This window comes from Passer domesticus, chromosome 9 (assembly GCF_036417665.1).
Source record: "Passer domesticus isolate bPasDom1 chromosome 9, bPasDom1.hap1, whole genome shotgun sequence".
Lineage (NCBI taxonomy): Eukaryota > Metazoa > Chordata > Aves > Passeriformes > Passeridae > Passer > Passer domesticus.
In genome coordinates this window covers 26,206,054-26,222,217 of record NC_087482.1, presented here as the reverse complement: position 1 = coordinate 26,222,217, position 16,164 = coordinate 26,206,054, and the positions used below count along the sequence as shown (strand labels likewise).

General features: G+C 44.6%; 1 protein-coding gene across 5 annotated transcripts in view; it reads right to left on the bottom strand.

Annotated features, from left to right (window-relative positions):
- FBLN2 (fibulin 2) overlaps positions 1–16,164 on the bottom strand; it is an 89,536-nt gene that overhangs the window by 18,868 nt on the left and 54,504 nt on the right. For all 5 annotated transcript variants that reach the window (XM_064432169.1, XM_064432171.1, XM_064432170.1 and 2 more), the window contains exons 3-8: positions 10,426–10,537; positions 8,962–9,091; positions 4,617–4,803; positions 3,598–3,804; positions 1,528–1,644; positions 998–1,099 (exon numbers count right to left, since the gene is read on the bottom strand). In XM_064432169.1, coding sequence (XP_064288239.1) covers positions 998–1,099; positions 1,528–1,644; positions 3,598–3,804; positions 4,617–4,803; positions 8,962–9,091; positions 10,426–10,537 — 855 coding nt within the window. The remainder of the gene's footprint in view (positions 1–997; positions 1,100–1,527; positions 1,645–3,597; positions 3,805–4,616; positions 4,804–8,961; positions 9,092–10,425; positions 10,538–16,164) is intronic.

Here is a 16,164-nt window from a genome sequence, read left to right as displayed (position 1 = left end):
GAGATTATAAATGTCCCTTGCCAATGTTTAAACTCACTGCTTCCACTGACAAATACAAATTTTTTCATTTCCTGTAGGAAAACTATTGCCTTGAAATGCCCCTTTTGATGCTGACATTAATTAATCAAATTAGCTTCCACCACACTTGAGTAAGCAGTGCACTGTGAATATTTCATCTGGTGATATTAAAATCCCATTTTCTTCACAGACTGTCTGGAATTTTATGAAAATGATTTGTTATTCAATAAGAACTAAGATTAAGAGTGATGTGGATCATTTGTGAGCAATTCAGAGCATTGGGAGCTCCTGCTTGCGTTTCACTGTTATTGCTCCCTTACTTAGAGATTTATAATTAAGGTATGCCACAGGGCATGGCTTCTGACCCCCAAGCCCTCCCTGGGCAAAGATATCCCTTGTGACTACTCAAGAAATCCATTTAAAATGTCTGTATTGTGGATGGTGAGGATGCAGCTTTGGAATTCACTGCTCATCACTGGGCAGGCCAGAGCTCCAGCAGCAACTGAACACCCAGAGCTGGCCCAACTCCCATGGCATGTCCTGCCTCAGCTGTGAAGCCTCCCTGAGTTCAGGTTTCCGAGGCAAGAGAAGCTAAAAGCAAATAGAGCAGATGTCCTGAGGGTGCCCAGGACAGCAAAGGTGTCCTGCTCGCTGCTCCTGTTCCCAGCCAGAGTGCTGAGTGTCCACAGCTGAGCACACAGAGCCTGGGGAGAACCTCAGTGGGAACAGAAACCACAAGGGCTGTAAAAAAGCCTGCAATGTCAGAGGAAAAAAGCACCAGCCCAGGCTTGCCTCCACCTCACCAGGTAACAGCCACGCCGTGCTTCAGGAGGCATCTGTGAGGCAGAACTGGGATCCCTTCTGCCAAATGGCCTCTCTGATGGCACTGCAATTCCCAGTTCTGAAAATGAGGAACAGCCAGGGGTGTGAGGTACACAAACATTTAACCATGGCTCTGTGGGGAGCCCAAAGCACTCACCTTCACAGGAAACCCCATCTGCCATGAGCGTGTACCCAGCCATGCAGGAGCACACAGCCTCTCCTTCCACGATGTTGCACAGGTGCTTGCAGGGGCCATTATCTGCAACACAAAATTGCACAGTACATCAGGACGCCTAGCACAGATCAGCTGCAGTTCCACACTGCCAGGCCAGCCAGGCACAATCCCAGCTCAGGCAAGGAGAATCAGCCTGGAACCAACCTGTCCAGGCAGCCCTAAGCACTGCTTCCAACCCTCCTGCTGCACACAGACACAGCTGGGCCCTCCTACCTGCACTGCTCACATCACCCTGCACAGCTGCACTGCCACCCCAGCCTGAGCAGCAGTGCGGAATACCCTGAAAGCAGAGAGCAGCCTCAGATTTCTCCCTCGGGTTTCCCCTGACAATTCCTCAGTCTTGTGCCACGGTAACAGATTAAAGCTGTGCACTGAAATCAGACTGGAGAAGGGATGAGTGGAGTTTTATTCTGTCTCTAAACATTCCTCTGCAGCTGACATCTCCAACGTACCTTTGCACTTGTCCTGCTCTTCCTGCAAGGACACCACGAGGATGGGCTGGGAGGGAGAAGCTACTGGAGGGATGGTGGCTTCGGCTTCCAGCCTGGTCATCTGTCCTCTGTCAGGATCTGCAAGGCAAGGGAGGATCAGGGACAGACCACCCCCACCAGACACACCACAGCAAGGGGTGATCCCATTCATGCCACTCCATCGTGGTTTGGAGGAGGAAACAAATATGGACACAGATCAGAGAGCTGGCTGACAATAACTTCTGTAAAGTACTGTAATATCTGAATAAACTACGAAGTGCTAATTTAATTCTTAACACATTTGCTATATTTTAAATACAGCAGCTGTCTTTCATTCGGTATTTGATGGGAAAAAACCAAGCCTTTGACCTTATCCTGTCCATCCTATTTCAACACAGACAAACAACAAACACCTTTACAAGCACGGGGTACTTTGGAATGACTTTTGTACAGCCAAGTGGAAAACATGACAAGTGCTGTCTGCCACTAATACTTTCAACAGACAGTAATGTTAAAGGTATCAGGGAAAAAAGAGCTCTCTTACATCAGTAAGAAAATGAGTATCATCAAAACAGAAGCCTAAATCCATAGGGCTAAATTGTCCCTTAATAGGGATGCATCCTGTCCCCACTGTGTTCAAGGTCACCTGGAACAAAGTGTGATCCCCAAAACAGTGATAATCTTAAATGACTAAGGGTGACTGCAGTGCAGGTTTGGGGTGTGGGAAGAGTGATTTCCTCAAACAAATTAAGTCAGCACGGATGCACAACAGGCTGTGGAACAGAGACAAACAAAATTCATCTGCTTGGGGCACAGCCTGAACAATTTCCCCAGGAATGCCTGAGATGGGCACAGACACACAGGGACAAGAAGAACTGAAAGGCCACTGTGCCACATATGGTTCACTGAGCAAAGCCACTGAGGTTCCCAATCTCCTCCCTGACCCTCCCTCAGCCCAGCACAGCAACAGCAGCACAGCCCTCCCTGCCCTGGCCCCTGCCGTGCACCTCTGAGCTCCCACGGGTGTCCCCTGTCCCTGTCACAATCCCATTCCCCAGGGGAGCTCTGCAAACCCCTCTGCACCCCTGGGCATAGCCCTGAGCACCACAGCCCTGTAGATCTGCAGGAACATGACTTCTCAGATCACAAGATGTTCAACCCAGAACCTCAGCCGAGGCAGTGCTCCGAGAAGAACAGCAAAGCAAAGCAAAACCACAAATACACTCCAGGTGAGCAATCAGGACAAATTCTGCAGTGCTAAAATAAGAACTTTTCTTTGCCTCTTTTGGATTAGGTTCCTTTCGCAGAATTTTAATATAAGCAGAGCATACAGCTGCCACAGGAACAGTCAAATGCATTCTTGAGGTAAATACTGTAACACCACATTGAGAAAGATGACATAAAGAATGCTCATTGTTTGGCTTGGGCAGAGGATTAGAAGCCTAAGGAGTTCTGTCATTGGATGGAAATTCTGCTTTTGCTTGTTAAATAACAGAAAGGACTTGTAACTAATATGATGTTTCAACTTTCTGGGTTATCTGACTTGAAATTATGCCATTGGAGAACTCCACATAACAAAACAATTACAACACAACTGACTTTCTTTTCCAGACTTCCACCACACTAGACAAATTTGGAGTTTGTTATCACTGAAGGATGTTAATGATTTTAGATAAAAGTCAAAGCTCAGGAAGCAATGCTGTCTGTCTGAATTAAGTTTATCTAAACTTATTTAAAGAAAACCTGACTGTGAAATACAAAATTACTCTGAGAAGAACAGGTATTTCTTTAAAAATCCTTACAAATCTCCTCCTGAAAAGTGCAAACACTCTTGAACATATGAAACACCACCCTCATCCTGTACCACCAAACACAAAAATAAGGTTTAACTGATTGTCCTAAATTACCATTTTTCTTTACATTTTACAATTTCTACAGAACATGTCCATGCATCAGCACCCATTAAAAAAGAGAAACTGCAGATAAACGAAAGAAAAGTTTAGTTGATGAGTGCAGGTATAAAGACACTGCCCTTCAGGTCCCTTTTCTCACCTGGAGAGCAGCTGGTGCCATCCTCCTGCAGGGTGAACTCTGGGAAACACGAGCACTTGTAGGAGCCCACGGTGTTGATGCACAGGTGCTGGCAGAGCTCCCCCCCGTAGAGCAGGCACTCATCCAGGTCATCTCCAGGCAGGTTATTGGACAGCTCAGCCTCATTGCTGATGGACAGCGCTTCATGGTGGTCTTCCCTCTCTGAAACTACAGCAGAACATCTCTCACATCTCTCACATTTTTGTGCCCACCCACCCTGTTGTGTCCATCCCATCCTTCTGGCCTTGGGATGGACACAACAGGGTGGGTGGGCACAAAAATGCCAGGAAAAGTCAGATCTACCCAAAACAGTTACTGCAAGGGTAAGAACAAAGGAATCCCTCCTGTAGATAACACTGTTATCTGTGCTGGAGGGCCACCTCCTCCTTCCCTAGGGCTGCAGGGACAGAAACAGTCACAAGGGAGGTCACAAGCTGACCTTCCACATCACTGCCAACCCCATTCCCACTGACATTTGAACTCAGGTACTGTGCTGAGCCCGACACTGAATTCCAAATTTCAGGAGAAGTTATCCAGTTGATTTGGAAACTTTCCAACATCACAATTTGTTGGCTTCTCTTACATTAGCAGCAGCAGCAGCCTGGGAGAGACATGGCTGTCCTTCTTACTGCCTTTAAACATCAGCCAGAGCTGGAAAACCATCAGCTTCCATGCCTGACCAAGTCTGACAAGGTTTCTGTGACATTAAAATTAATCCTTAAGTGAGTTTCTCAGTCAGCTTTTCTTGAACACACAGCGCCAAAGTTCCTCACTCAGCGAGGTCTCAGGTATATTTATGGATGAGAAACATCCACACATTCTTTGCTTTCTCCAGCCTGCTTTAGGAACACGGCAATTGTGCTAGATCTGAGAGGAAAGCAGCTGTGCCCCTGATGCCCTGCTCCCCCCAGCACCTCGCTGAAGGCCCCTGTGGGGCAGAGCCCTCGTGTGCAGGGTCTCAGTGACAGAAGGACACTCACCCTTCTCGGGGGTCACCGTGGGCACAGGCTCAGGATGCCGTCTGATCTCGGGATGGACGAAGTGATCCCCTCCCTCACAGCAGGACAGCATCACGTGGCTGCAGGGGTAGCCCAGGTTGATGCTGGAGTCGCAGGTTTTCCCCTCACTCCTCAGGCGCAGGCCCAGGCTGCAGCAATCACAGCATTGCTGCAAGACAGGGGAATGTCACCACCAGCATTTGGAATGTCAGCCACCAGCACTTGGAAGCACTGAGCAAACTGCCAGGGCAGTGGTGGAATCCCCACACCTGGAAGTGTTCAAAAAATGTGTGGATGTGACACTTGAGGACATGGTTTAGTGGTGAACAGGGCAGTGGTGCTGGGTTTACAGTTGCACTTGATGGTCTTGGGGGTCTTTTTCCACCTTAACAATTCTATTCTGTGATTTAACACAGCTTCAGGGATGAGCCCACACACACCTGGAACTGATCTGCACTTTCCTAAGCAGTGGAGCATCTGGAAAAACATTTGTAGTGTAGACAGTTGTAAATATCAAACCTTTACTTGCACTTGTTTTTGCCAATCTGCACCAACGGGTCAACTGCAGCCACAACAAACACAAAGTCTGGCTGTGCCAGTGATTTCAGCAGCTCCACACACGCCAGGAAGGAGTGGTGCTGCACATCAGCTCCTCCCAGCTCTTGCTCACAGGCCTTGATTGCGTGTAGTATAAACAGAAATTATAAACAAAGTAATGCAGATCCGTGCCTCTTTGCATTAGAGCTCAAACCATGGTCAGTTTGAAGCCATGTGACAGGAACTGGAAATAACCTGCACAGACACGAGGGTCAGCAGCATCCCAGCCCTGTCAGGTGTCAGTAAAGACTTTCCTCTCTGCACTACAGCCCTGCAAACCTGCTTTGACCTTTAATTACCTGGCTGTGCTGGACAGCATCCCGCTGGGACTGGCTGGAGGGAGGCCAGGGTGTCTGATGAGCTCTTTGCCTCTTTCTTCCTTTCTCAGAGCACCTGAACAGCAGCTTCAGTGACACGTTCATCTCCCACCTCTTGCAGTTTACCCTGCTGCAGTTGGCAGGCAAAAACTGTGTGCTGCTTTACTCAGTCCCAGACAAATCTACTGCACAGTCAAGCCACAAAAGGGCATCAGATAAATTATACCAAACTCAAAAAGTCCATGCTGTGGATGCACAGTAGATACCTAACCAAGCTGGGAAGCTGAGGAGCTGAGTCTGCTGCAGAGGCAACAGGGGTCACACCTGAGCTGGAGATGCCTTTGTGGGTTTGAATTCCAGCGTCCTCTCACCCCTAATTTATTTATTTATTTGTTAATGTAATTTAGGTATAAATAACAAGTTTCACTGGCAGAAAAGCACAAACTCTCTTTCCCTCTGCAACTCCTTTGAAAGTCATCCACTCACTGAGAGTTTGCAGCCACACTGGAGGAGCCTCTCTGAACCCAGAGAAAAGACTCCAGCCTGTTAAAATATTCACTCTGAGAAAAGGGGTCAGACACAGGAAATTCATGAAGGGCAGGATTCGAGCTGGCAGCAGGGGCTCCACGGACAGAGCAGTTGCGAGCATGGAAATGAGGAGGGATCACTTTTCATCATTAGAAATCCTAGATGGGCATTCCCATTAATCCAGAGCCTGTCTCCTGCAGGGAGATGCATCCACTGCCAGCTCAATGCTCAGAAACTCTTCTGCTGAGCCCCTTTTTTCAGGGCAGCACGGGGGTTTTGTGGGCACTTCACACTCAGTGCACAGCCTGGCATGTTCAGCCAGCACTGATGGCTGCAGCTCACATTTTACGGCCCTGCTTCCTAATCTGAGAAATCCCCAAACACCATAAACAGCAGACATTACTCACATCTGCAAATATGCACAGCCATAAGAAACTCCCTTCATGTGCCCAAATACATTTGTGAAAAATTTACACTACGGGCCTTGAAGAGGATGAATTATTTTGCACACTAAATAGGCTTAAATTATCTTTTCAAATGAATATTAAAAAAAAAAACAAAACAAACCAACCAAACAAAACCCTAGCAATAATGAATTGTGATCATGCTAGAAAAGGGAAAATTCCTCTTGCCATCCTCCCCAAATCCAGAACCCTCAAATTCAAATTTTAAGAAAAAAATTCTCTTTTCTGCTTTTTCTTTTGTTTTAGCTCAGTTTTGTCACCTTCAATATGCAAAATAGAAGTTCAATATAATACATGTTTTTACTGAAGTACTGTAAAATATGCAATATTTGCCTTGAATAACCTGGTTTCTTTCCATCATAATTTGATTTGCAATTTATCCCATGTGCAGGCATGACAGAGAGTATTAAATCAGTCATGCATCTTTGGGCGCACATATTTTCCAGGTGAACAAAACTGTCTCATTTTCCAGTGGAAAAACTTGTTGTCTGAAAGTTCCTTCTAAAATGCAAAAATTGGAATGCCTTCACTTTCTGTTAGCTGCTTTTTGAACTTCCTAGGGATTCTACAACTGATTTAATAGCAAATATGACTGTTTTTACCTTGCAATTGAGAAAGCCACCTTGACAACCATTCTTTGGTTCACAGCTTTCTGCATTCCCCTCAAAACTATCTTAGCTGGAATTCTGCATAATTGGATTTACCATGGTGGAGTCTCCATCCACTAGGAAAAATCCCTAAGCCTGTGCTTTTTGTGTTAAGAGTAAATAACAATGAAAGCACCCTAAGATTAGGTTGATTTAGCACAGGCTGAACTCCTGGATCTGAAAAACCAGCACTACCACATCCACCTTAAAGCAAAAGGTGAAAACAATAATGCCTGAAGACCTACAATTGTTTGTAACCTGGAGATAAAACCCTGGCTTTTGGCAAGACAGTATAAATATCTTGCTGGGTTTTGAGGCAATTAATGAATCTTTCCACATTCCAGACAAACTTTTTTGATTTATGCCACAGGATTTACTAAGAGCAGACAGATCAGAGGAAACACCACTATGGACCGTCAGCATCTTCTGCCAGATCCCCTCTGAAACAATGTTTAACCACAATAAAATTAGAAAACCTTTCTTGTAATACAAAGCATTAGAAAGCAGTACAAAGTTGGATTATTTTGCATTACAGCAGTACATACTGTAATGCTAAAGTAATATGAAGTCTCAACAGTCTCAATATTTATTGATTTTTTCAAGCAGTAGCTGCAATGACTCAAGAGCTAAATGAGCTAAATAGGTGAGCAAAGCTGTTAGCAATTTTGCTGTCTCAGATGGTTTATAGTAAAGGAAAAATCCCACTGGAACTGGCATGAGGAACCATTCCACGAGAATATTTTGTCACTGGTTTCAGCTCAGCCAGGAATGATGGAGCTCTCCCTCCCCACCTCTGCCTGAGGAATGGCATGTGTAATCAGGCTGACTCCACAGCCTGGTTCTGCCTGGCATGCAAACAACCCCTGGTGAAAACCTAAGAATAATAATTCTGTCACATTTCAGACATATTAATGTCTTCTCCCGAATGCACAGATTCTCCTTTTACTCTAATTACAGACTTCAGACCCAAATTAGCAATGGCTCTGAAGACGACAAAGCTAATTAACCCTTAAACCCTGCAGTGGATGTCCACATTCCCTGCTTTTCCAGTGAACAATTATCTGAGAGAATCTGCTATGTAAAAGAACAGATAGAACTAATCAGGTTCCTGCTGAGCCCAAGAAGCTGCACTTAAGCTGAGCTATAGCTATGTAAATTATGATCAGAGGGAAATGAATTCTGAAAGGCACTGTTCTGGTGAAAACAGGACAAGCGAGCTGCTGAATCTTCAAACTGGTTTAAATTGGTTTGGCTCCACTGGTTCTCATAAAGCAAATCTCATTTATCTAAGCGGAGGCTGTGGCTCAGGATCTGTGATTTGTGCTGTCCATTAACGGGTTGCCTTTATTGATGAACAAAAGCTTCCATCATCATCTAAATGCTTGTTCCTCTAGTCCAGCATTGTGCAGAACTGGGAAACGGGGCTACAATTCAACACTGGAGCCAAGCAAAGCACCCAGTAATGGGCTTCACGTTATATCTTCAATTAAGTTTTGCCCCATCATTTTCTAAATTCTTCCACACTATAGATGTAAAAACTAAAATGGACTTTTCAGCTACTTCCAAAGCGACGAAGCAAAAGCAATACAGCCAGTTAGGTCTACAAAATGGAGATGGAAATTAATTCAAAACAACATTACTGCAAAGTTTTAAAAGGGGCTGCAAACTGAAATGCAAGCAGCACCATTGCACTGCCACATTCCTGCAAGTTCATCTCAGGAACAGATGCCTGCTGAGGCAGGAGGACACCTTACACACGCACAGAGGAGCTCACCTTGTAGGAGGAGCCCGTGCAGGGGTCGCTGTCCTCGGGGCCACAGGTGTCCCCCTCCTTGGCGGCCACCATCCCGGCCAGGCAGCTGTTCTCCCTCACCGTGGACACGCAGCACTGCTTCTGGGCAATCCTGCAAGGGCCAGGCCAGCGCTGTCACACATCCCAGGGGCAGGGCTCCCCGACACCCCCTGCAAATGTCCCACGGCCACCTCAACTACCCCACTCATCACACCTAAACGTGTGCAGAAAACTATCCTGGCAGAACAGGAACTAATTTTTTTAATGAGCATCCACTTTGTATGTATGCCCTGGATCCCTCGCAGTGCCCAAGGCCAGGCTGGACAGGGATGGAGAGGGGCAGGGTCACCAGATCTGCTCACTGGCACAGCTCCCACTTGCAGCAGCAAGATTTTGTCCTTGCTTTCCAGGGTCTGAGGCCGCATACTTGAGTACTTTTTTACATAAAATGTTTTCTTTAGACATAATATTTATGGGCAGGCTTGCATCTTTAAAACAGGGGCACAACTGAAATTTTACAATTGACCCCCTGATCTCTTACTCCTTTTAATTCCAGCAGGTTCACAGGGACTGAAACATTTAGGATCTGGCTTTTTCATCTACAACCAGCCTCAGATGTGCAGGTGCAACTCATTAATGTACTGGATTTGCACCTACTTAGGCCGAGGCTGGAATTTTTAATCTGCCTTTACTTCACAGACAGTTGGTATGCGTCAGTTTTGTCACGCCAGATCCCAGCAGGGAGGATTTCAATCTCCCAGTAACTTCAGAAATGTGCAATGATACCAAATTTGATAAAAGGGATTATGCCGAAGTTTTTCAATGTGGGATCAGTCTTCTAGAATGTGAGTCTGGAGTGAGTTTGTCCCCATCCCTCCCCAAGGGCTGCTCCAGGCTGGTGGGCAATGGTCCAGGTTACCCTGGAATGGGATGAACTGCAGCTCGTGGGGTGCTGATCCAGGTTAGCCTGCACCCATCCCGGTCCTCCTACCATGCAGAGGGAACCTGGCTGCCTCTCAGCAGGGGCTGCTGACACCAGCAGCAGGATCAGGGTATGGTGCCCCCTCCAGCAGAACCAGGGGCCACTCACAGAGCAATAAACACATCCCTTAATGACACGGACAATCATTGCACTTGCCAAGCTCTGCCCTCCCATTTAACTGCAACTCTACAGAGATAGGCAGAAAACGGGAAACAAAAATCTGTGCTCTGCTCACGGAAGAGACAAAAAGAAACCTTAAAAAGCTTTTGTTTATATTAGACTTTGGGCAAATGGAGGGGGAAATTCTGGTTTCTAATTAGCCATGAATATTGCCAGTCCACAAATAATTCAGACAATGAATGACACGGTTTCCAGTATCCTGGGCATCCCACGAAGTACATTTGATTTCTTCTCAAGGGCTACTCTTTATGCTAACCAAAAATGTTCTGTTTTTCCTTACGTACCTGCAAATATCACCATCCATGCCACTTACAGGGATTTCTGTGCACTCCCCGTTGTCTATAGCCCACTGCTGGCCAGCTCCACAGCAGCTCTCAATCAACTCCTTCGTGGAACCTGTATGAAGCACACACACAGAATTTTTTTTTTATTAATTTGTATGGAATGGATTTAGTTTAACTCTGCTTCTTAATTGAGAAGATCTTTAAAATAATGATAGTTCAGGGTGAGGTTTTTCCCTTTATTTCCACATTTTATTTGGTTATAAGGAAAAAAAAACAAAGAGACAAGTGATACATAAAACATCTCAACATGACCGATCACCTGGTGATGTCCTTCGGGGGGGGAACAGCAGAAGGAAATTAAGAGTTTTAAATGCTATAAATGACATAAATGGTTTGAAGAATATTCCATATTTAAAAACTCTGAGCAAAATCCTTGAAAAATCATGCCTGGCCACTTGGTGCAAGTTGATTTAGTCATTATGCTGTGGTGACAGTGCCCCAGCCTTGCACAGTTCAGCTGGCTTAAAAATACAATGAAAAGGGTCTGGGAGCCGTAGCTCTGACTGTGAAACACTGGCACTAAGATGCAGTAGGAGAGATGGGCATGGAGAACGCTGCTCTAGCTCTCAGATTTGGTTTTGCAGACTTGCACCCAAGATGTAAATGTGAAGGTTGCAGTGAAATAGGATTTTGCTGGATCCTCTACAGCTATTGCACGGACTTGTTCTCTTCAAGCCTCTGGGGAGGAACAGCCCAAAGCAGACCTGCAGGTGCAGGGGGTTAATGACCAAAGCCACTTGTGTCTTCCCACCCAGCCCAGCTCCTGTTCACACACCAGGGCAGTGGCACCACAACAATCTGCACATGGCCCCCGGGCTACACAATGCTTTCATTTTACACAACAAATTAACAACATTAAGATATGCTTGAGTCCTGAGAGCTGAATTAGGTGTAAGAGTTGCTTTGTGACATTGGAGGGTTGATCTATGCAGTTAAACTGGCAGGAAATACATCCAGTTCCAGATAATTACAATACATTGCTATAAAACAGTGAAATTTTAACATAGTTCTAATTCACTCCCTCAGTGGAAACTCAATTCATTTTACCAAGTGCTGAAATACATTTGTTGCTCTTGCTGGAACATGAAAATAGAGTAGAATTTAACTATCTATATTGCAGTAATCTACATGATTTATAAATCAACTAAAAGCGAGTTACTCATTCCTCACTGAAGATTCAATATCAGATTGCTCTACTGAAGTGTCATACTATTAAACAGTCATATTTGCAAAATATATTGCCTTTTGCTGTGATCTTATGAATAATTAAACCCAGAATTAAGTTAACATAAAATAAACAAACTACTGTTTTTTATCTTCAGGAATTTAAAAGAACCTGGAATAACTCATATTAGGACTCACACACATTAGCATGGATTTATGATATTTTAATTCCCCATTAGGAAGAACAAATATATACAACTAAATACATGCACAGGTCTGGGGATCACAGAGGTTCTATGCTGATAGAGATTTTCAGCTCTGGGTGTAGCAGACTTTGAAATACAAAAACATTCAAACAGAGCTTTGTTTATTTGGGGCTTCCAGGATATTAGCAGATTTAGAAGCAGATTTGCATCTGCTCATGGAAAACAAAGTAATTTTGTTTGAGAACTCTATAATCTTGGGCTTTTTTAATATATATATATATATATATATATACTGTGTGAATCTTTGATAAAGTCATTTCACAACCCACCTGCTAAAAGATAATTTGCTATTTATAGATGTCTTCACTAAGGAAAAAAAGGTAAATTATATCAGGGTGCACTTGTTTGCAAAGAAACAAGTTTCTGTTTGCAGAAACTCACCTTCTGCATTTATCACTCTGCATCAGTCTGAAGACAAGAACTACAGAACATTTTGGCCTAATCTCAAAAACTGGTGTATTGTCTTTTAAAGACACTTAGAAGTTAATTCAAATATTTTGAATAACACTTTTTCCTCAAGAGAATTTTAACTCTTCCCTGCCTGTGCTTTAAAGTTTTCTCAGTGCCTGATCCAGCCCCGAGCAGCAGCGGGATGGCCTCAAGCTGACCCAGGGACACATCCAGGTTTTCCATGGTCACATGATAGCCACGTAGCTTTTACATGCTAAGAATTTCAGCTTTCAGCTAGAAAAATCTGCTGTGGGTGGGTGTGTGTATTTTAAAAAGTTTAGTTGCAGCTCAAACTGAGAAAAACACACAGTTAAAGGCTACTAAATTATTTCCTCCTACTGTCACAGGGAACCATAAGTTTGTTAGAGCAGCAAAGGAGACAAAGTGGATTTTCATAAATTTCCCTCCCCTTTTTCCTTCCCAGTGTTCACAAATTATGTTTCCAGAGTGAAAAATCACCAGCCAGCTCTAGAAGGTCAAGAAGGGATAGGGTATCTCAGTTTCTTGCCAAAGCTTTTTTGACACCGAAGTTACCCTGATTTCAGCTTCACCTGAATTTCCACTCAGACCACTTCACACCTTTAACATCTCCAGTGTGCTTCCTCCCATTCTCACTTCGGGTCTGCAGCTCTGCAGAGCATTTGCATCGACTGAATAACTCTTGTTATGCAAATGCCCGTTCCTGGAGCCAGCAGTCCGGACTGAGCTGTCAGCAGCTTTATCCATCATTCCCTTCCAAGTGGTTCTTTTGTCTCAGTAGAAAGACAGACAAACCTTAAGACATCAGCACTTCCTCGATGAGCCGGGTAAAGCCCTGGCACAGGGTGTCCAGAGCAGCTGTGGCTGTCCTGGATCCCTGGCAGTGTCCCAGGCCAGGCTGGACGGGGCTTGGAGCAGCCTGGGACAGTGGAAGGTGTCCATGCCATGGCAGGGGTGGCACTGGATGGACTTTAAATCCCTTTGCACACAAACTATTCTGTGAGTCTACGACTCCTCACAGGATGGGAGCAGCAAGGACTGACCTAGCACACCAACCAACCCACCCATGCACAAGTGGACAATTATTTCCCTTTCCACTAAAATTACTCCAGGAGACACGACATTAAGGAGTCTCAGATAGCAACTTCAACTACAGAGAGACCCAAGTAAGGCAGGCACAGTGAAGGCCTGGACAGAATCACTTGACTTCACCAAAACCAATTATCTATAAGCCAGGGAAAGCAGAGCACTGCATGAATCAGCAGGAGGATCAGGGTGTCAGGCAGAGCACTGTCAGCCCCAGTGACAGTGGGGGCTTTAATTCCAGCTGCTAATTGCTGGATCAGCACTCACATGGGAGAGAGGCAAAGGTCATACTCCCAAAACTGAGCTGAGCTCTTGCTGTTATAATGGAACTTCCTATTCCATTCCTACACCTGAAGAAAGTAGTTTATCTTCCCCAAACCCATAGAATTTACATTTACATCCAGCACATACACTTAACAAGAACTGGAGAAAAATAAGTTGTACTTCCTTATCAAATACCTGCTTGACAACATAAAACAATATATTATGAAAAATAATGACAAAAACCTCACAGAACAACTTGTGGGAGTTCTTAAAATACTGAAGAATAACTGTTTCCAGTGGGTCTTTTTTCTGCTCCAATCTCTTCACCATTTAAAGCTCTAATAAATAAATAACAAAGTACTGTAGCTTTACCCCTTAACAGGTTGTCATTTCCTATCTTATCAACAGCCTGAGAAGCTTTATTAAACTCCCTCCTTGAATTTCACAACCTAGGTGTGCACTGTGACATGTTCTCAACTTGGTTTATCTGGGATGGCTGGGAAGACATTTTAATGATTAAGGTAAAGAGGAGAAGAACATCTATCTTGGCAAAGACAGGGGAGGGGAGAATGACAGCACAGCCCCAAAGCCAGCTGCTTTCACTCCAAACTGAGCTATCACTTACGTCAGTGGGGCTGGTTAAGCTCTCCCAGGACCTGTTCCCAGATAAATGAGCAGAGGGTTTTACTCTGAGCAGGTTCCTGCAGGCTCCTCCAAGTGCCTCACTGTTCAGGACGTGTCTGACTCTAAATCTCCCTGAAATGAGGGCAGTGCTGGAATGTTTCCATGACCAAACCACAGTTAGCTCACTGCTCGGGATGGGGCATTAGCCCACGTGCTCTCCTCAGTCTTTGAGGCTTCTCTCATTGGAAATGATGGAAAAGCAGATTGCAGGACAAATGCAGGCTGAGCTGAGCACCCAGCACACACTTCTTGGATTCAGTTCAGTGCCTAATCCTTTTCCACCACCCTCTTCAATTCCTGCCTGCCATGCCATCACCACAGCACTGTAAGGGAGGCTCATCACACTTGGAGCAACCTGCATTCATTTTAAACCTCACACAGCAAAGTGTTTTTCTGTGCTCTCCTCCATCCTCTGAAGGCACCCGCATCTCTTTGGGAATCCATCCCACCACCCATCCAGGACAAGTTCCTGTTATATTGCCTTCACTCCTTGCAAAGCATCTGCTTTCTATTTCAACCTGAAAACATTCTGTTTCCTACATTATTCTTTTTTCATAAATTCCTTATGCTGGCTTGCTTGGCAAAACATAGAGAGCTGTGTCTGCCCCAAGGCACAATGAAAAACTGGATAACCCAAGCTGAACATTCATTTTACTGTGCACCATACAGTGGAGACATACATCAACATAGCCTCAGCCAGGCTTGTTTGGCAGATTTTGTTCAAAGTGTCAATGAATAGCAACGTTATACTCCCTCTGGCTTTAGTTCTGGATAGTCCTTGTAAGTCAAACTTGTATTACCTGTGGCAGAGGCCAGATAATTTAGACAATGTTTGGTTTCTAATGTTTCCATGACAGCATCCTTTATTAGATCCAGGTTGAAAGAAGGGGGGGAACAACTAAATAAATTCTTTAACCCTTTTCACCAGCTACAAACCGAAGCAATTCCTATGCCTGCTGTTTCAGAATGTGTCTCATTTTGCTGTATCCTTCTGCCGTGGAGTTTGAAGCAGAACGGTTCATGCACAATCATCCTTCTATCTGTTACAATGATAACTCAGAGCAGGCAGAATGTTTCTTGCCCTTCAGCCCAGTCTTGGCTGTATTTTCCCCCTCAACCCTCTTTCCCCAGATATTGCACAGAGTATATTTATGCTGGCTATTAACTTTCAAAAGAGCTGAGGCTTTGGAAAAGCCTGGTTCTGATTATCCTTGTAATTCCCGTCTGAAGAATTTTATCTTGGGGAGAGAAAGCTCTTTGCATGATCTGTTTTGTGGCTAGGTAGGCTCTTTTCTTCAAAGCACCTCCACCAGCCCTGTTTAATTTTAAAGTTAAAATTTGGAGGAATAGTGTTAGTCAGGGAATATGGTCAGGGACTGCCTGTCAGAGTGCTTGGGAAAATTAGGCAGGATCACTAAATCTGCTGCAACTCAAACACTGAGTAAGCTAAGCACTTCCAGCATGTTCTTAACCAATTACAAACTGAGCTGAAGTAATAAAGGTAAATAAATTACAAAAACAATATTCCTTCATCTTAAAAAAATACAAAGGCAGCAAACATAAGCAAATAGATGTGTGTGTAAGGTCTTCATTTAGAATACATGCTCCCCTTATGTCTGAGTGCTCATCTACAGAAAATGCATTAATTTCACCATTACCCATTCACACCCACACACTGCAGTGTTAGGGACAGCCATCCATTAAGACACATTTCTGCTTTAAATTTTAAAAGTTTAGCAGTGAAAAGGGTCTTTGTTTAGGACTGGGAGTGTTGATCAAGGACAAA